Genomic DNA, 15,640 nt, shown 5'->3' on the forward strand with positions numbered 1-15,640 from the left:
TAGCCTTTAACTCAAAAATGAGTGTAATTACAAAAGGTCTTCAGGTCTACTGTATTACAATATGTTGACACTTTACCAAACCCCTGTTACACACAGTGGAACTGATTAGATGATGGCGAGGAGATAAATGAACTGCGAATAAGAAACGTGAATCAGTGCCTATAACCAATCACCTTCAGATAAACAGCTGCAGCACAAGCATGAATGTAGTTACAATCAAACTACCAGCATAAAAAAACCTTCCAGACACCAGAGGGCTCAAGAAACCCACAAAAAGGACTTGTATTTTATTACTATTATTTTTTAATAAAATCAGGCCAGGTCATGACGAGGTCACAGAGGTTAGTAGCTGGGTTGTTTCTCGAGGGACGGGCGGATGAAAAAAGCCACCTTCCTTCTCTGTGGAGGCAAACAAACGAAGGCTGGTAGAATTTCTTTTCCCTTCTGTGGACTTTTAATTTGTGCAGAGCTGTTTTGGCTGCATTATTTATTCCTTGCAGTTCCTCTTGAGATTTCCGTGGATCCCGAACCCTTTTCCTGGAGAACTGTGTGAACCTGAACCTTGAGTTGATCCAAACTTTGCTTTCGTCACATGATTTGCTGCTTTAGCCATTTTGTGTAGTGTTACTCAAATCTGTTTTCGTAGCAACTTGCTGACAAGACGAATGAGGCGGACGCCGTTTCCTTTCTTCATTAGTTTTGTATCTTCTCCTCGAACTGTCCGAGGGATTGTAGTTTTTTAACTCTTCCAGGAAAGACGCTTTCTGAACACGGAGAGAATGTACTTCACCATCGTTTCTCATTTCAGCAGTCATGTGACAATCATGTTGCGAGTAGATGTCGCCATGTTTGACTTGTTCTGTTTCGTTGACATTGTGCTAACCTTTCATTTGTGCAATGGATTAGTTTCATATATCAACCCGCTCCACCGAAAGCCTAACATGTTATAGCTTTAAGAACCTGCTGCCGTAATATTATTGTATTGCTTTGGTGTTTTTTCCATCTTCTGAGCCACATTGACTTCCTACACGTGCAGTGATCATTGAAGAGTGATTCAGTTGTAGATTAGTTCTTGGAAACCTTTGCATCCAAACCTTTGATTCTCTACGTCACCAGGCAGATGAAAGAAATGGACTAGAGAGCTAAACGTGATGTACATACCCGTTTGAAACGATGAGTCTTATTTGCAGTGACGTTTCATCACAACATGGTGGTTCCTCATGAACTGAATCAATAAAGGCTGTCAACTTGAGTTGTTTTTATGGTATGAAATTCAGATTTATTGCAGATGCTCACAGATATGAAAATATTACACTTGTCGTATGTACATGGGTCACAGCGGTTTTCAGGCTGTAGCCTGTGCCGCCTTGTTCTTTTTCTTGTGTTTCCTCTTCATCGCCTTCTTTTTCAGCTGTCCGTGCTTCTGCCTCTGAATGCTCTCCTGGATCTTCTGTTTGAATTTCTTCTTCTGGCCCCTGATCTTCTCCAGCTCGGCCCTCCTCTTAGCCTCCAGGTCTGGATCCTGGAAGAGCAGATTGATCCCCAATCAACAACAGGCCATTTTAAATCATCCCAGCTGATTTCAAAACATGCACAGCAGGGCAGGAAGCATCTCAGATCAGAAGCCTTAAACCATTTTCATTTTTCAACATTGGGCTCTTTCACAGATGATAGTTTAATGTTTCAGTCTGTAAAGAGAAGAATTAATTCCTTCTTTCAAGTATTGATGAACAAATCAGATGTAGAGGGTGATTCAGATGTCTGGAACCAGCGTGACAATAGCCCTGCTGACTTCAATCTCACATTGACTAAAGAAGCAGATGAATTTCAGGTAAGGCTGTTTTTTTTTTTTTTACAAGTCTGTCATTTCCTTCTTGGGGGTTTGGAAAGAACCATTTACTGCTGACTGATGGGAAAACAAAGTCCTCGTTTGAGTTGAGTTTATAAGAAATTCTTGGTTTATAGAGAAATTTCTGTTCCAGGTAAACCCCAGTAAATCATTCATTTCTAATTAATTTATCATATGTCAGTTTTTTTTAATTCTCACATTTTTGAGTGTTCAGCTCACCTGCTGTGCACTGTGAACATACTTGGGGTTGGTTTTGGTGGCAAAGAATTGGAAAAACCCAGCATATTCCTTATAATTAGTACCACATCCTTTCCAAAAACCAGCATAAATTTACAGTCACATTGGTTTTGCTCTGGTAAATTACAGGAACTTGTAAATAAACTGTACTCGATCCTTTGTTGATTCGTCTTGGTCGTGTTCACACATTAAACTTGACTAATATTTAGTGGCTAAAAAAGAAAATCCTAAAAATGAACTTACCTTCCCCTCTAAGATCAGCTGTTTCCTCTTGTTGATCTCCTTTTTCTCATCAAAGTCTGTCGACTCGAGTCTCTACAGTGCAGAGAAGAGTTTACCATCAAACATTAAAAATTATTTTAATGAGAAAATCCAAGGAGACCATTTACCGTCCAAAACAAGTGGTGTCCAGTCTGAACATTATGAATTCTATGTTGTCATTGAGTCACAGAAAGGAAAATGTTTTTCAGACACAGTTTCAAATTCTTTAACAACTCCCATCATGAATATCCCAAAAAGATTCAAATAACACTAACAGTCTGCACTGGACTGAAAATAAAGAAAAGAGGGTCTCGTACTATTTCACACTCCCGTCTGGTCACGTTGACCTGAGTGAGGATCTTCAGCACTTCCTTCTCCTCCACAGGATATTCCTTCAGCTTCATCTCTGTAGAAACACGACACACCAGTTCGCTTTTACACACACTGCAGATGATAAACAGAATCTTTCCGGCTTCTTGGGGCTCCTTCTTTTGCACATATGAGGCGCTACTTGGCAGGCTGGCTGGAAACTTGAGCTCCGAAGATGCACGTCTTGCACACATGTAGCACCTTTTAATTCAGTCTTTATAACCGAGTAACTTACGAGTCTGCTCTTCGATGGAGTGGACCAGATGGATGTCGTACTGTGTCACCAGTGTGATGGACACACCATTCCTCCCTGCAGAGGAAGAAAACCTTGTCATGTTTGAGCTGCGTTTATTTTAGCCGTCGACGATCAAAAGTCAGACGTCACTCATGGAGGACGCTGGTGGTAAAAATGTGCCTAAGTTTACCTGCTCTTGCTGTTCGTCCAACTCTGTGGATGTAGATCTTGGGAAGGCCAGGGGTGTTGTGATTGATGACGACCTGGACGGTTGGAATATCCAAACCCCTGTGAAAGACCAGGAAGGATCAAAACAAGGAGCTTTTCTCCCGTCTACAGCCGTCTGTGTTAAATCTCTCAGTCTGAAACTTTAGGACGAATGGACAGCTGATTTTGTTAAAGACTAATTAAACTCACAAACCACCCCCCGCCGTCATTCCTGAGACATGCAGCAGCTCAGTGGAGCTTCTTACCTGGCAGCCACGTCTGTTGCAATCAGGATTTTGTACACGCTGGCCTTGAACTTGGCGAGGTTTGCGAATCGTTGTTTCTGGAGAAGATAAAAAGCAGTCGTCCATTCTGCAGGCCCATTCATCCGGTTTAATCTGCTTTAATGCCTTACACTGACAGGTTCTGTATTATCACAAGGGCTTTGTGCTCACTGAACATTTCTGTCTTTGTCCCTTTAATGAGACAAATATGATTTCCACATCCAACACAAGCTCATCGAGGAGCGTGGGGACTGCTGATAAGGGACATGTCACCATGCTCTCACCTTTCTCTCTCAAAGCAAAGTCACATTCTTTGTATGCGCAAACTTAATTGACCAGTAAAACGGACACAGACTATTCTTCAGCTGTCATTTACCAACATGGTGGCTGCTCCCTTCTCAGACGTCTTTCTGCAGGACGTCATTACTGACATGCTGATGTGATGTGTGTTAGTCTCACCTGTTTCATCATGGAGTGCAGGCAGATGGTGGGAAAGTTAAACGCCTGCAGCATCATGGTGAGAACTTGGCAGTTCCTGAGGAACAATTTAGAAACAATTTATTCTATGTGATTATGAACATGACCAGTTTCATAAAGGCTACAAGGTTCCCTTCAGAAAGCCAGGGTTAGTGGTCACTTCTGGGCTTCTTACTTGCACGTGTTGGTGAAGATGATGATGGACCAGTCGTCATGTTTGTCAGTAAATGTCTGGATCAGGTGGACCAGGTAGGCGTCCTTCACCTTCTCTGGAGTGAGGATGTACCTCTGGTCCAGCTCCTCCACCGTTCGTGTCCTGGGAACAGCAATAATGCGATATTTCAATGTTCCCTCCACATTTTCTGCTGCCAGAGAGGTCAGAGCACAGAACAGCAACCCTGGAGCTGGTGTGGATTCAGGCCAAGATCCACAACACGTTTGTGCAAGGAGGATTTGATCTTTACTTCAGCTTCTGTGACGATCAAATCGGAACACACAGCTACAGAAGATGAGGGGAAATCTGCTCGGCTGCATTCAAAAGCCTGCGTGCTGCAGTCACGTTCAGCTAAATTAGAGATAATTGTAAAACCCACAAAAGCCATAAATACACATCTAACAGGAGATGTAAACATGTAAAGATGAAAACAGGGAATGAACGACTGCAGTCACTGAAGCGCATCACATCATGAGATAAAGGGCAACACTTCAAGTCTGCGGTCACTGGCATTACATTTCCTGTTCCACATCACAGCCGTCTTTGAATACATCTGCATGAGTTTGCAGCTGCTCTTTGGAAATATCTGAACCCTGCAAGCAATCTGAGCGTTAAACCCAGCAGAATGCTCGTTCAACCACGCTTAACGTTCCTGCTCCCGCGATGTGCACGGCTCTCCCTTACATACAAAAGCATTTGTGCGAGAGATGCACATCAGCGATTAGTTGCACCTCAGATCAGATCAGATGAGAGGCAAACTGATGCACGAGGCTGGTGCTCCTGGTTTACACATGACACGCAAGGTTTCTCGCACAGAATGCGTCTGAAACGAGGCACAAAAACCTCAAGAAATCTGGCCCTGAGTGTTCCCTTCCACCTCGAAAAGAGCAGGTCCATACCTACAAATACACCAAATACTCCTCCTAACACACAGTGAGGATTTGCTAAATATTCCTGTAAAGAGCAGCAGGTTACTCACTCCGACTTGCTCTCCCAGAAGAAAGGTTTGTTCATGGCGATGTTCTTCAGCTCCTGCAGGGTGTCAGTGAGTGTGGCGCTGAACAGCAGTGTCTGTCGTTTAGCCGGTAACATCCCCATGATCGTCTCCAGGTCTGTGGTGAAGTCAGTGCAACCCTGCTCCAACAGCCGATCCGCCTCGTCCATGATCTGACGAAACGACAGAACCACAGACTGTATTGGTCTTTTCTTCTTTGACCTTCAAACATTACTAGTTTCCTCATGTTCATCTAAAACATAAGTCTTGTTGTTTTTCCAAGAGTCTACAGACATTCAAGGACCTGCACAAATCCTGCCAATTGAGCCGGGTCTAAACTCAGTCCTAACATAGCCAATCAGATCTTAGATGAATTGAGAGCTACAGCCTGGAGAAGCTTTGAGAACTTGTCCAAGTCAAAGTTCGTGGGTCTTCCGGAACTCACCAGAAACTGGATCTTGCTCATGCTGAAGGTGTTGGAGCTGCGAATGTGATCAGCCAGCCGGCCCGGCGTCGCTACGACCACATGTGGCTGGTTGGACAGCTCCAGGGCCTGGCTCACCATGTCTGTCAGTAACACAAGAGTGACGATGTCAGCACGGAGGAGAGGCTCCTGACTGGCAGGAGGATTTCATTTGAGTGTCTGCAGCAGCAGTTGAACACCAAGCCTTCACAATAAGAGCAGTACACACAACAGAGGTGTGGCTACACGAGATCACTGACATGAAATCTGATCTGTCACTGTGACCTGAGCGATATCTGCTGCTGAGGTTCAGTTTAAAGTTTTACAGTTTGTATCTGCTGCTGAACGAACAGACAGAAACGCTGCATGCAGTGATGCACTGTACCCATTCCACCGACGATGATGCAGTCTCTCAGACCCAGAGGCTTTCCCAGGACTCGAAACTGCTCTGCAATCTGATAGGCCAGCTCCCTGCATGACATCACACAACATCATCAGTTGGGAATATGGGATACTTTAAAACATATTTCTAGATATACACAGATATATAGAGTATGGTACACGTGCACTTATAGATGTGGAAGAAATGCAATTCCAAATCAAGTTTCCTATAACTGTACTTTAAAGTTATCAATGAAAGTCCTAAATGTACATTCTGTGGTTTGGAATAAGACTCTTTGTGTATCTTTCTTTTCATAAGATTATTCAGGATCTGAGGCTTAAGACAAAGAGCAACTGTGATTTTATTTTGAAAGACTCTCAACCTGTCCCTTACTACTGATGTTTTAGATCATTAAAACATTGACTCTTAACTCAGTCCATTGTGTCATTTCCAGGTATTCCCAGAGATGACACACTCTGACATGAGCAGTAATGAACAGGAGGAAGAGCCATCCAATAATCAACTAAATACATGAAGAAGCTCACATTAATTAACAACGAGCATTTTTTGTATAAAATCTACATTAAAACATTTATTTGGACCCATTTATGGATGTTTTTTTTTTTTTTCCCATAAATGGATCTTCCAGCTCTCTGACACTACACAGCACTGACCTGGTGGGAGTGAGCACCAAACAGAAGATGCCATATGGGTCCTCTGACAGTTTCTGCAGCACTGGCAGCACAAACGCTGCCGTCTTCCCACTTCCAGTCTTAGCACAGCCCAAACAGTCCCGGCCTGCAACACACACACACACACACACACACACACACACACACACACACACACACACACACACACACACACACACACACACACACACACACACACACACAAACACCTTCATTCACCTGCGATGAGATCTGACTTACCGACTTACATGTCATGTGGTGACTACAGAGGATCACACTTAATGTACTATAACGCTTTCTTCATCCGGTGAAACTAACAGCCGATCAGTACGTTTAATGTAGGTGCAGAAAATAATTATGTTTGCTAATTTAAAGCACTTGAGTTCTTGTCTTCGACTTTGCTCAAAAGCACTAAATCGATAGATTTTTCAATGAAGATCTGCATTGCTTGTCGGTACTGGGATAGATAGCTGACATGTTTTCAACCTGTAGATTTAAGAGACGCTGTCTTACCTTGCAGTATCGCTGGCATGCAGTTTTCCTGGACAGGAGTAGGTTTGTTGATCCCCAGCTGTTTACACTGTTGAACCAGCCAGTCTGAGAGACCCAGGGACGAAAAGTCGGCCATTTCGGATTTAACTCGTTCTCGCAGGTCAGATAGGTACTTCTGTTCACTTCATTTTACGAAAGAAATACTGAAATACTTTGTTTTAACGTAGAGTACAACATCCTCGTGTGTCGCAAATGTCGCTACGTGATTACGTGCAAATTCACGTGTCTGCTGCTTGTTCTTCGTCTTCTTCAGGTTACTGCAGACCGGATGCAGGGCTGGAGTCTTGCTGCCCTCTGCTGGCCAAATGTTGGTATTATTAAAAAACGAATCAGGAAATGATGGAATATCCAACCAGGTTTGTTCTCATGCCGGCCGTTTTTATCACGATTAATAGATTTTTAGTCCTGGGGAAATTTTGGATATTATTTGAACAAAAAAAATCTACATTTACTTTGGTGACATGCTTTAATGGTTGCTACCAAAAATGCTGACCTTAATTGATAAACCAGTCAACATTTCCCTCATACCGTCCAAGTGTATAGAGCCCTAACACCTCATCTGTAAATATTTAGTAAACTCACCAGTCTTTTTTCTATAGTTGACCCTTCAGCAGGGCAAAATGAGCTATGGTCCCCCTATTGACAACCCCACCAACATGTTTTTGTTTATGTGTATGTGTATATTCTGCACATTTAATCATACACAAACAGATTAATATAGGAATATGCACCACATGAGCACAACTAGTTTCAGAGGCCCAGGGCACAGGACAGTGTTGCAGGATTAGTTAATAATACAGGATCTGTAGACCCTTGTCATTTCAGCTGGTGTTGTAATTCAGTGGTGCATATTCACAAACAAACTTGCATTGAATCAAATGACCACAAACCATTCTATGACGATAGTTTCTGGGACTCTTGCCAGCTTTCTCCAGTCGGTAATCAAGCCTCGTTCAGCGTTGTGGAATCTCATGGGTCACATGTTTTGGTGTAACACCAAGCACCCTAACAAACCTCGACACTCCCGTTCATCTGAATCAGCCAAACTGTCAACACTTCTGGAGTTCTCAAGCTTCACTTTGTCCACCCTTCAATGCTACAGCACTATTTTCTTATGTGGTATAGAACCACAGATGCACAAAAATTACAAATCACAAATATTATACAAATTACATTTATTTATTATCTTAATACAATTTCAGTGTGAGTATTCCTTTTCTACTGTGGGCCTTAATTTTGCCTTGTCAAATTTTATATTTGCCTGAAAATGTTAGTGATCTTAATTCAGTAATTACCAGAAGGTGGCTCGTGGTTTACAGCCTCCTCTACGTCTCCTGCTGGTCTGACTGGATTTTGTTGATTTTGTTCCAGAACTAATCAGTCTTAACTGCCAGTCTGTGCTTTCCTGCTGCTCACACACTGATTTTTATGAAGCTGATTTTGCTGTGTTGGTTTGATGTTTGAGAGTTCAGAGGATCAGATTCACAAGTTATGAAACCCCAGAAGAAGAAGATCATCAACACACAAACATGTGGTTGTAAAAAGGATAAATGCTTTTTTTTATGTTAATAAAGTCCAGACAATGAGGATAAGTGCTGTCAAGTGCTCTTTGAAAACCGCATTTAAACTCGAATTCTCTGTCTAGACTTTATTTCTAGTGCAGATGATGTCTCGTTTGTCCCATTATGCCGATCTCTGTCTTTCTGTCATACCTGCCACAGTGAGTGTTAGGAAGACACCATGAGTTTGATTCAGCCGTTGCTTGACTGAAGGAGAGAAATCTTCAACAACAAGACCCATCTGTGTGCACATACTGGGCTGCCAGAGATGATTAATGCCCTGTGTGTTAAAGGCAGAGGCCTGGAGGTTCAGCTCTATCCTGCCCAATCTGTCCAGCTGTGCTGCAAACTGCCTGAGATCAGCTGAGTAGTGTCTTATAATGAACATGAGGGTTGTTTGCATGTAAGGCAGAGATCTGGTGCTCCCTGTTGCCTCCCTGCAGCACAGAGGAGCAGTCAGCTGTATCGCTGTAAAAGGCCACTGAGCAGCACGATTAGCGCACAGGAGCTGCTCCCATCACTCTTCCACTACATTTGATGCTCTGCTCTCCCGTGTTCAGCCCATATTCATGCAAATAAATGATTTATTTTAAACCAGCAGTGACGCCAAACCAACGCCTGTGTGAACTTTGAGTGTGATGATTTTCACAAGTTTCATGAGGACAACTGTGACATGTCATTTTTGTATAGGACCCCACTCTCCAGGACAGGGACATCAGATGTTGTACCTGGAGTCTGCTGGAAGTGTAGTACAGTCAGTTTAATGAGTTTATATTTTTGCAGTGCTACCAGCATCAAGATATTTAACATTTCCATGTGACTGTATTCATCACAGTGTTTGATCGGCTTTCCATATAGCTCCTTAATGAGATCTTTAAACTGAATATTTTCTGATTCAATGTGAGATCAACTCAGTAGGAACACGATTGTTGCTCCAACTGATTATTTGCTTAATTTTTTTTGTAAACAGCCATTTGACTTCTGTTCCTCCACCGGTTATTTCAGATGTTTCAAGCTTTAATTACGCTTTCAGGGCTGTCCGCAGGCCACACACCGGCATGTATTACATTCTGCATTCTGACATTTTAAGTGGGAGGTGGGGGTTAGGGGGGCAGATATGTGGTTTGCATTGTGGCCGTCAGATGGCGCTGAAGAGGCTCCACGGTCCCACCGAGGGAGTTGAATGGGATCCCTGTGTGATATGGCACAGAGGCGGGAGGGGAGCGCAGCACAAGTCCTGGGAGAGGCTTGAGTCAAAAGCACTCTGCTGTCCGACTTTCGTCGACATTCCTCCGTCTGTCCGGCCCGCACAGCTGGACCACACGGGTGACGGTGCGTAATTGCGCACAGGGACAGCAAATCCGCGCTGTTGCTCGCTGTGGTAACCCGCCGCGGACAAAGGAAGGCAGGCAGGCTGGAGTACAACTGACTTGCGAGGAGAGGAGTACTGTTGGAGGGGAAACGGGGGAATCTGGAATCGGAAGTGATTTCTCTTTTTTTCCTCTCTCAGAAATGTAACTTGCGTCCAGGATTTCAGGGGTAGAAGCGAATCAGTTTGGAAACCGAGGAGAAAAAGAACAAAAAGTGGAGCGGTGAGCGGAATCTGACCACAAGACAGCATCCAGATCCTCGGAGCATGGGGTAAGTTAGAGATATGTGTCTGAAATGTACAGCTCTGTCACTGCTGCTGCCTGGAAGTGATTCGTTCAGATGGCGAAATGCTTAAAAAGTGAACTTTGTGATGACTTGCGGGGATTTTCTGTGCACTGTTTGATCCGGTGTAACCGCACCATCTCTTTCTTCTAAAGCCCGTCGGAGCAATCGATCAGAATATCAACATGCTGTCTTTGTTTACACTCTGAGAGACATTATCGAGGAGATGAATCATTTTTTAGTGTTGACCCAGTTTCACCAGAGGTCTGATGTCCGTTTACACCCTGACAGCTGTGACCGCAAAGAAGGTCGAATTCACATATCAACTCTGGCTGATGCACGGGCTGTTTGCTTAAGACTGAGTCAGTGTGTGTGTGTGTGTGTGTGTGTGTGTGTGTGTGTGTGTGTGTGTGTGTTGAATTATACATGCAAGGCTTCAGCTTGGATCAAACACACCTGAACCCTGCTCACGTTACCGCGTCCATCCCGTCTGCCCTCTGGGTCCGTTTAGTGACACTTTGAGATGCTCCTTCAATGACTGAATGAGAGCCATATTGTCTTTGCTGTCTTTATCAGAAATGGACTGATATATTTTTGGAAGTACGTTATTTATTTATACTTTATTTGTGCAAAGATCATTATGTCTCATGTAGCCAATTTACACAGTACATTCTTCACTATCAGAAGGTGATGCATGCATTTTTCGCAAAATGTTGTTTTATTATGGTCTTCTCATGTATTTACTTGCAGCTTAAATGGCTTATGAAATAAAAAGTGGAATCCATGGGATCCCCAAATTCTTCAGACCAGTGAAACTGCCCAGTGATGCGGCATAATGTCAGCGCTCACTTGTTAATTAATATTAGAACAACAGCTGCATCCCAAATCCGCAACTGGATCCCTCTGAAGACATGAAAATGTGTCCTTCCAGTGTCCTTAAGACCAAGCTGAACCTGTACCCCCTCCTCAAAGGAGACAAACCAATGGTGCATTCAGGTAGACCTAACCTAAATTTCCAAGTGGAACTCCTGCAGGTTGAACTCAAAAAGCCAACAAAGTGATAACTGTTCAAGTTTACAGCATGAGTTAAGATGTCCCACCTCAATGCATGGTGACTAAACCCTGAGTGCAGAGACTGTCTCTCAGTCTTGGTCCGTATCCGAAGTGGACAGTGACTGAAGTGCTTTAAGACAAATGATCTGTGAGGTGACAGCACCCGGCACCCAGCTCTCACTGATTACCATTTTGTACAAAAGGGTCTCTGAGCGAGCTCTAACTTCGCTCACGGATCAATGTTTATTAATGTAACCCTCCGGGCCACATCCAGTATACCCAGTTACGTGTTCCATATGTATGCAGATGTGTAAATGAGGATGGGACAGACCGAGTGCTGTCAGCAAACACTACATCTCAGTCATGCAGACAGTAGAAACATCTGCAGTACAGTGGGGATGCTGGGCTTTTGACAGCAGCCTAGAAACAAACATCTGGTCTGATGGTCTGTGTTTGATGCATTTACTCTGTCAGAGCTCGGACTCAACATCCACCCTACATCGTCCCTGTGCGGTGACAGCCTGCAACTCTTCCCCCCTCTTGACAGAAGTGAGCGCCAGCAGGTGGAGAATCTGAAACAGCCGCTTCAGGTCCATAAACAAAATGAGCATTAGGTGCTGTCATGCTGTGTGCAGCTTGTCTTAAAGTACGCATCATCTGACCCATGTAGGCCCCCGTATAAATGGAATTTGTAATTTGATGGACGGACGGTCTCAACTTAATGGAGACCTTCTGTATGTCTGGAACAGGCTGCTGACATAAGCAAAGTGTAATTAGTATCTGGCTTCCATTATGTACTGCCTGCAGTGTCTTTTCCATTCATCAATTTTAGTGATATATTTTTCAGAAACTGATTAATCTCATGAAGACAAATACCTGGTAAACACACAGGGGCTACATCAGCTCTCTCACCACCTGAATGCACCATTAGATAGATAAATGAACACTGTGCAATTGATCAAAGGATGCTCAGAGCAGCACCACATTCACCAAAGTTGTCTCAAACTCTGTGCATAATAAAAGCCGTGTTTCTTGGTCATATTTAAGAAACCTTTGGACTCAGACAGACTTGTTGAGCAATTACTACATACAGCACTGGGTCTACAATGAGGCACTTTCAACAGCTTTTAGTGTGATTAGTGTTTTAAGGCTCCATTTTTTAAGGTTCTTCATGCAGGGTTTAGTGGCATCCTGTGGTGAGGTTGCAGATTGCAGCCAACTGAATACCCCCATCTCACCCTCCCTTACCAAGGAGAACCCACAGTGGTCATGAAACTCACCAAAAAAACTTAAAAGGCGCTCTCAAGATCCAGGACCTGCTCTCTCTGTAGATATAAAGAGTTCATTCTAAGGCAACAAAACAATGATTCTTATATTCAGGTGATTATATACTATTTCTGCAAATTGATCCCCCTAAAAACTGTACTCTGGTCCTCTTGGTGAACAGTGTTTTTCTTATTGAATTGTATTAACTTCTATTTGAATATAAATATGCAAATGTGTGTAAATATAATGTATTTGATAGTTTCCACCCTCAGTCTTCATCAGGTGAGATCCTGTGTAGCTGCACTGTTCACTTCACTGGGACGTCACTAAATGATACCTGACAAGCTTCACAGGTCGTTTTTTCACTGTGTAACTTGGATCCTCTTTCCTCTTATCCTGCTGCAGAGGAGTTGTCTGCGAGCTGTAAAATGTTCCCGTTACATCGAGAGAGGTACAAACACGTCATCTCTGTGTGTGTGTGTGTGTGTGTGTGTGTGTGTGTGTGTGTGTGTGTGTGTGTGTGTGTGTGGCTTTGCATTGGAGGGATGGGCTGCAACTCCAATTTAGTTTCTGATCTCCTCCCATAATACCGAGCATCAGATGACTGTTATTGATACCTTTACCTTCCATCAGCAAAAGCTGCTTAAGTACCTGCATAATTTATGACTGTGTGAATCGGGACATTATTTGTCTAAAAAACACAGGCAAGTGAAACATTTTGTAAATTTTATTGCAGCTTTTAATGGAAACGCCAACATTACATCATGAAATTGAGAGAAAGCTTTTGTGTATTCGTTGCTTTTGGCTCTGGTTTGATATTCGGATACAACATCAGGATCTGTACTTTTTATACGTGGGGGATCAATCCGCCCATCCCTTCTTCATCAAACATTTATTTGCCTCTGATCCACCCTCATCACATCTCCACAACGTGTATCCGCTCTCTTCAGTGTCTGTGGTTATTCTTCAGAGTGGAGCTTTCACGCTTGTCATCAGTGCGCAGATGTTGTCTCTTCCTCTTGCTGTGGTTGACTGGTGTCTCTTCCATTGTATCGTCCCTCTGTCAGTTTCTGCATATACTGTTGGATTGTTTTAACTCTTTAACAGCGCATCATATTTTCTGAGCTGTTACGTTTTGCTTGTCAGACCTCGATTTTCAAAGTCGCTACAGCTGTCAAAGCTACAGTGGTGTGAAAATACAGTGTTTTCCTCTGAGATGCAGTAGATTGAAAGTATAAAATCACAAAATGGAAATCCTCAAGAGACACAGCGTAGGTACAGCACGTCAGCTGACTCAAATCCAAGTTAACCACAACCCTGCACTGCAAAATAGATTTTATAGCCTCATTTTAAGCCATTCTGTGTTTGTTGAAATGCACTATTATATATTTTTCATGTATGAGGTATGTGGCAAGGTAGGTCACAGTATGATCATCTGTCTGCGTAATTACAGAGGAGTCATGTGAGAGGATGATGATTGCTGCCCCATATTATCTCTTTTATTGTTGACTGCAGCCTTAACGTCACCACGCAGCCTTCCTCCACAGCACAGAGGACGTCTAAACTTTGGTTTCAGCGGGAACATAATCAGTTAATCTGCAGCTTAATACCGTAAAAACTGTTCAGCGCCCGCGTCCTCCCACTGGCTGAGGAGAAACCGGCTGCTCCGTCGGGAGAAGAGCCTCTTAATTGCTGTTTTGAAGATGTCTGCAATTGTATGAATAAACAGTCATCTCGGCTCACTCCCTTTCTGTTCACTTCATTTCACCCTGTTTTACTGGCATGAAAGTGAATCGGAAAGTGAGGCTGGGGATGAGCGACCAGCTCTTTCTCTGCGTCTCTACCCCCTGACCTTCATATCCTGAAAGAGAAAACACTCTTTTGTCACCTTCACAATGTGAGATTGCAGTAAGTTATCAGTCAAACGTCTGCGAGAGGAGCTGACCTTCAGATAAATGAAGTGCCGTGCTGTCGTTGAACGCAGCCAGAGGTCACGTTTTGGGTATTTTTCCAAGTGTTTTGCCAGTTAAATACTTGTGGTCAAAAACTGACAACCACAATCATTGTTTCAATCAATCCAAGCCTTACTTTGCAGCAATGTAAATGTGTATATGTTGAGTTATGATTTGTTGACTTGTTGCAGCTCCAGCATGAGTTCGCGCCTGTGCTCGCCGTGCTGTTTTGGTACGCAGTTGTAGCGTGTCATTTTGCTGGACTGGCCCACACACTTTCGCTGGCTCAGGAATTTGAACACGAGGCTTACTTACTTACTCTCAGAGGTCAGAGGAAGTGGACCCTTAAAGGAGAAATGCTTTTAGAGGAACAAAGAGAAACTGCCAAAACGGAAAGCAGAAAAAGAAGTTTTCCCGTCTGTGAGAACCCTGAAGCCCCCAGAGGCTGAAAAAGCAGAGCAGAGCTCCAGTTTTTTGTGTCTTTAATGCGCAGATGGTGAAAAATGATGCTCTGCTGAATCACTCAGCTGACGCTCTCATTTAGACTGAATTTAACTCTTTTTTTCCAGGCCTATGGGTCAACACGTGTTATCTAACCTGACAGGCTGAGCGCGGCTGGCTGTGAACACTTCAGGATTACTGTAGAACTGTAAGATTTCTATAGCCAGCCTTGTAGTACTTGACTGCAGTTCTCGTCCACTCAGCTGTACATTTGGCTCTTCTTTTCTTGGAGAGCTACTTGAATCTGAATAATATAATGAAAATTGTTGCATAAACTGAAGTTACATCAGACCATCTGCAGCCCGCGCAATGTCTCCAGTGTAACCGCTATATTGCAAAGCTGACTGCTTAAAGCTGCACTTGCATGTCCATACATCCATTGCAAGTTTTTTCATTATAATTGAGCCTCTTGTCCAAAAAGGCCATGAAGAGATCTCTTC

At 43.4% G+C, this 15,640-nt stretch overlaps 2 protein-coding genes across 2 annotated transcripts in view; one reads left to right on the top strand and one right to left on the bottom strand.

The window, feature by feature from the left end:
• Positions 1-1,253: 1,253 nt before the first annotated feature.
• ddx49 (DEAD (Asp-Glu-Ala-Asp) box polypeptide 49) lies at positions 1,254-7,475 on the bottom strand. The gene is made up of 13 exons (XM_070960448.1): positions 7,178-7,475; positions 6,647-6,770; positions 5,976-6,061; positions 5,573-5,694; positions 5,113-5,300; positions 4,095-4,235; positions 3,902-3,977; positions 3,425-3,501; positions 3,142-3,239; positions 2,952-3,026; positions 2,665-2,753; positions 2,330-2,401; positions 1,254-1,522 (listed from the first exon to the last, which is right to left on the bottom strand). Exons 1-13 carry the CDS (start codon positions 7,290-7,292, stop codon positions 1,346-1,348), a joined length of 1,440 nt encoding a protein of 479 aa, XP_070816549.1. The 5' UTR covers positions 7,293-7,475; the 3' UTR covers positions 1,254-1,345.
• Positions 7,476-9,833: 2,358 nt separating this feature from the next.
• The window catches only part of LOC139330100 (homer protein homolog 3-like), a 45,729-nt gene continuing 39,922 nt past the window's right edge, over positions 9,834-15,640 (top strand). Inside the window, 2 exon segments of the mRNA XM_070960834.1 lie at positions 9,834-10,083; positions 10,281-10,416. Of these exon segments, the coding sequence (XP_070816935.1) occupies positions 9,834-10,083; positions 10,281-10,416 (386 nt within the window).

Source organism: Chaetodon trifascialis, chromosome 4 (assembly GCF_039877785.1).
Source record: "Chaetodon trifascialis isolate fChaTrf1 chromosome 4, fChaTrf1.hap1, whole genome shotgun sequence".
Lineage (NCBI taxonomy): Eukaryota > Metazoa > Chordata > Actinopteri > Chaetodontiformes > Chaetodontidae > Chaetodon > Chaetodon trifascialis.